This window comes from Diachasma alloeum, unplaced genomic scaffold, assembly GCF_001412515.2.
Source record: "Diachasma alloeum isolate Michigan unplaced genomic scaffold, Dall2.0 Dall_scaffold_00829, whole genome shotgun sequence".
NCBI classification, from domain to species: domain Eukaryota; kingdom Metazoa; phylum Arthropoda; class Insecta; order Hymenoptera; family Braconidae; genus Diachasma; species Diachasma alloeum.
Window position 1 is genome coordinate 63,353 of NW_021680956.1, and position 1,761 is coordinate 65,113.

General features: G+C 39.4%; 1 protein-coding gene across 1 annotated transcript in view; it reads left to right on the forward strand.

Moving 5' to 3' along the window:
* The first annotated feature begins 204 nt into the window (after nt 1–204).
* Nucleotides 205–1,761, forward strand: part of LOC107044868 (integral membrane protein GPR155-like) — an 8,535-nt gene continuing 6,978 nt past the window's right edge. The window contains exons 1-3 of the mRNA XM_015266927.1: nt 205–473; nt 653–793; nt 1,152–1,759. Of these exons, the coding sequence (XP_015122413.1) occupies nt 705–793; nt 1,152–1,759 (697 nt within the window). The 5' untranslated portion in view covers nt 205–473; nt 653–704. The remainder of the gene's footprint in view (nt 474–652; nt 794–1,151; nt 1,760–1,761) is intronic.

A 1,761-nucleotide genomic window follows, 5' to 3' on the forward strand; every position in this document is an offset into this window, starting at 1 on the left:
TTCTCCACGTTCATTATTTTTTCAACTAATTACTTAAATATCTCGATAACGAGTGGTTTTATCAAGAAATGTTACTTGACTTTTTTGTAGCCCATGAAATTCGCTAGAAAAAAGTCTTTTGACATTTTCTTGCCAAACTACTCCTTCCTGAGATAATCGCAAAATCACTGAACACTTTACGTTCGATTATTTTTTTCAGGTGAATTAATAACAGAAGTCCCTGCACTTGAACTTTTCTCTAAAAAACAAACAAATTGGAATAATTCTCCATTAAGCATCATTTGACACCCCAGAAGGGGGTCAACTCTCGGATAAAGGTCACCTAATCATTGTCATATCAAAGCTCATCGCACCACGGTGACGGATTGTCATTATGCTGTGCTCCAATGGTTTTCGGAGGTTCGGCTGAAGCAAATTCTCTGGTACAGAATATGCCTCTGTAATTGCAAAAGAATGACGGATGTCAACGAATTGTGAGTTTTTTAAATTTTGTCGTATCACCTTCGTTAGTCCAAATGTCACGTGCCTGCGTCGCGTAATGACATGAATCATGCGTCGTATTTCATCCATTTGATACACTTCCCTTCAATAATTTACAGTCGAACACCATATGTTCTGTTCATTGTATTATAAACATGTCATTATGTTACAGGAATTGTCGACAGGGTTTGAATATTAGGATTGAATAGAACGACGAAACCAATATGATGGAATTTTTAAATGCCTCAATGGATACACCAACTGACAATTTGTATCTGGCCTTAATCCAGTGCTTTGCAATTATAGTATGCGGGTATGTAGAAAAATTTCGGAGAATGCGTCACTCAGTTTTTAACCATGTGCCTTTTTCTTAGTCGTCAATTCAATTAATTCATTACAGCTAATTATTCAGTAAATGTTTTGAAACCCTCCCTTGATGAATTTATTTGCATTTGTCAATCTTTCCATACTGAAAATGAAAGCAACGTTTAGTTGTGTGCTTCTTCATTCATTCAACCCATTATTTCATTATAAATTATTAATCAACAAAAAAATTGTCATTTTTTTTGTTTTGCAAACTCCACGGATGGGTTAAATGTGCAAAAAATAATCAATAAAGAGATTTGATTGGTAGCCTTCATGTGCAACAAATAAGTAATTGAACTTTGCAGGTACAACGCTGGGAGACTGGAAATAATCACGAGAGCAGAGGCGAACGGTCTCATCACCTTTGTCGGCATATTCGCACTGCCCTCACTGATATTCTCATCACTAACAAGACTCGACTTCTCAGTAGTAAACTGCAATTTCCTGCTGGCAGTGATGATTGCCAAAGGATGCGTGTTCTTTGTAGTTCTCCTTGTGTCTCTCAGGATAACGAAGCCCACGAATCCTGGACGTGCAGCAGTGTTCGCTATCTTCACAACCCAGAGTAATGACTTCGCCATTGGCTACCCCATGATCGGAGCACTCTACAGCCAGATACATCCAGAATACTCAGCATATCTCTACCTGATGACTCCCATATCTCTGGCTATTCTCAATCCAATCGGTTTCGTATTATTGGAGATTGGCAAACAAAGGACTGCAAGTGATCAACAGTCAGGATGGACTTTGGTGGGTTCAGTGATGAAGGGAGTGGCCCTCAACCCCATCCTCTTCATGGCGGTTCTGGGGATCATCGGAAATTTCGTCTTCAGTCACTCAGTCCCGACCAGTCTATCAGCCATCCTCAAAGTATTTGGAAATGCATTCTCAGCCAGTGCCCTATTCCTCCTTGGT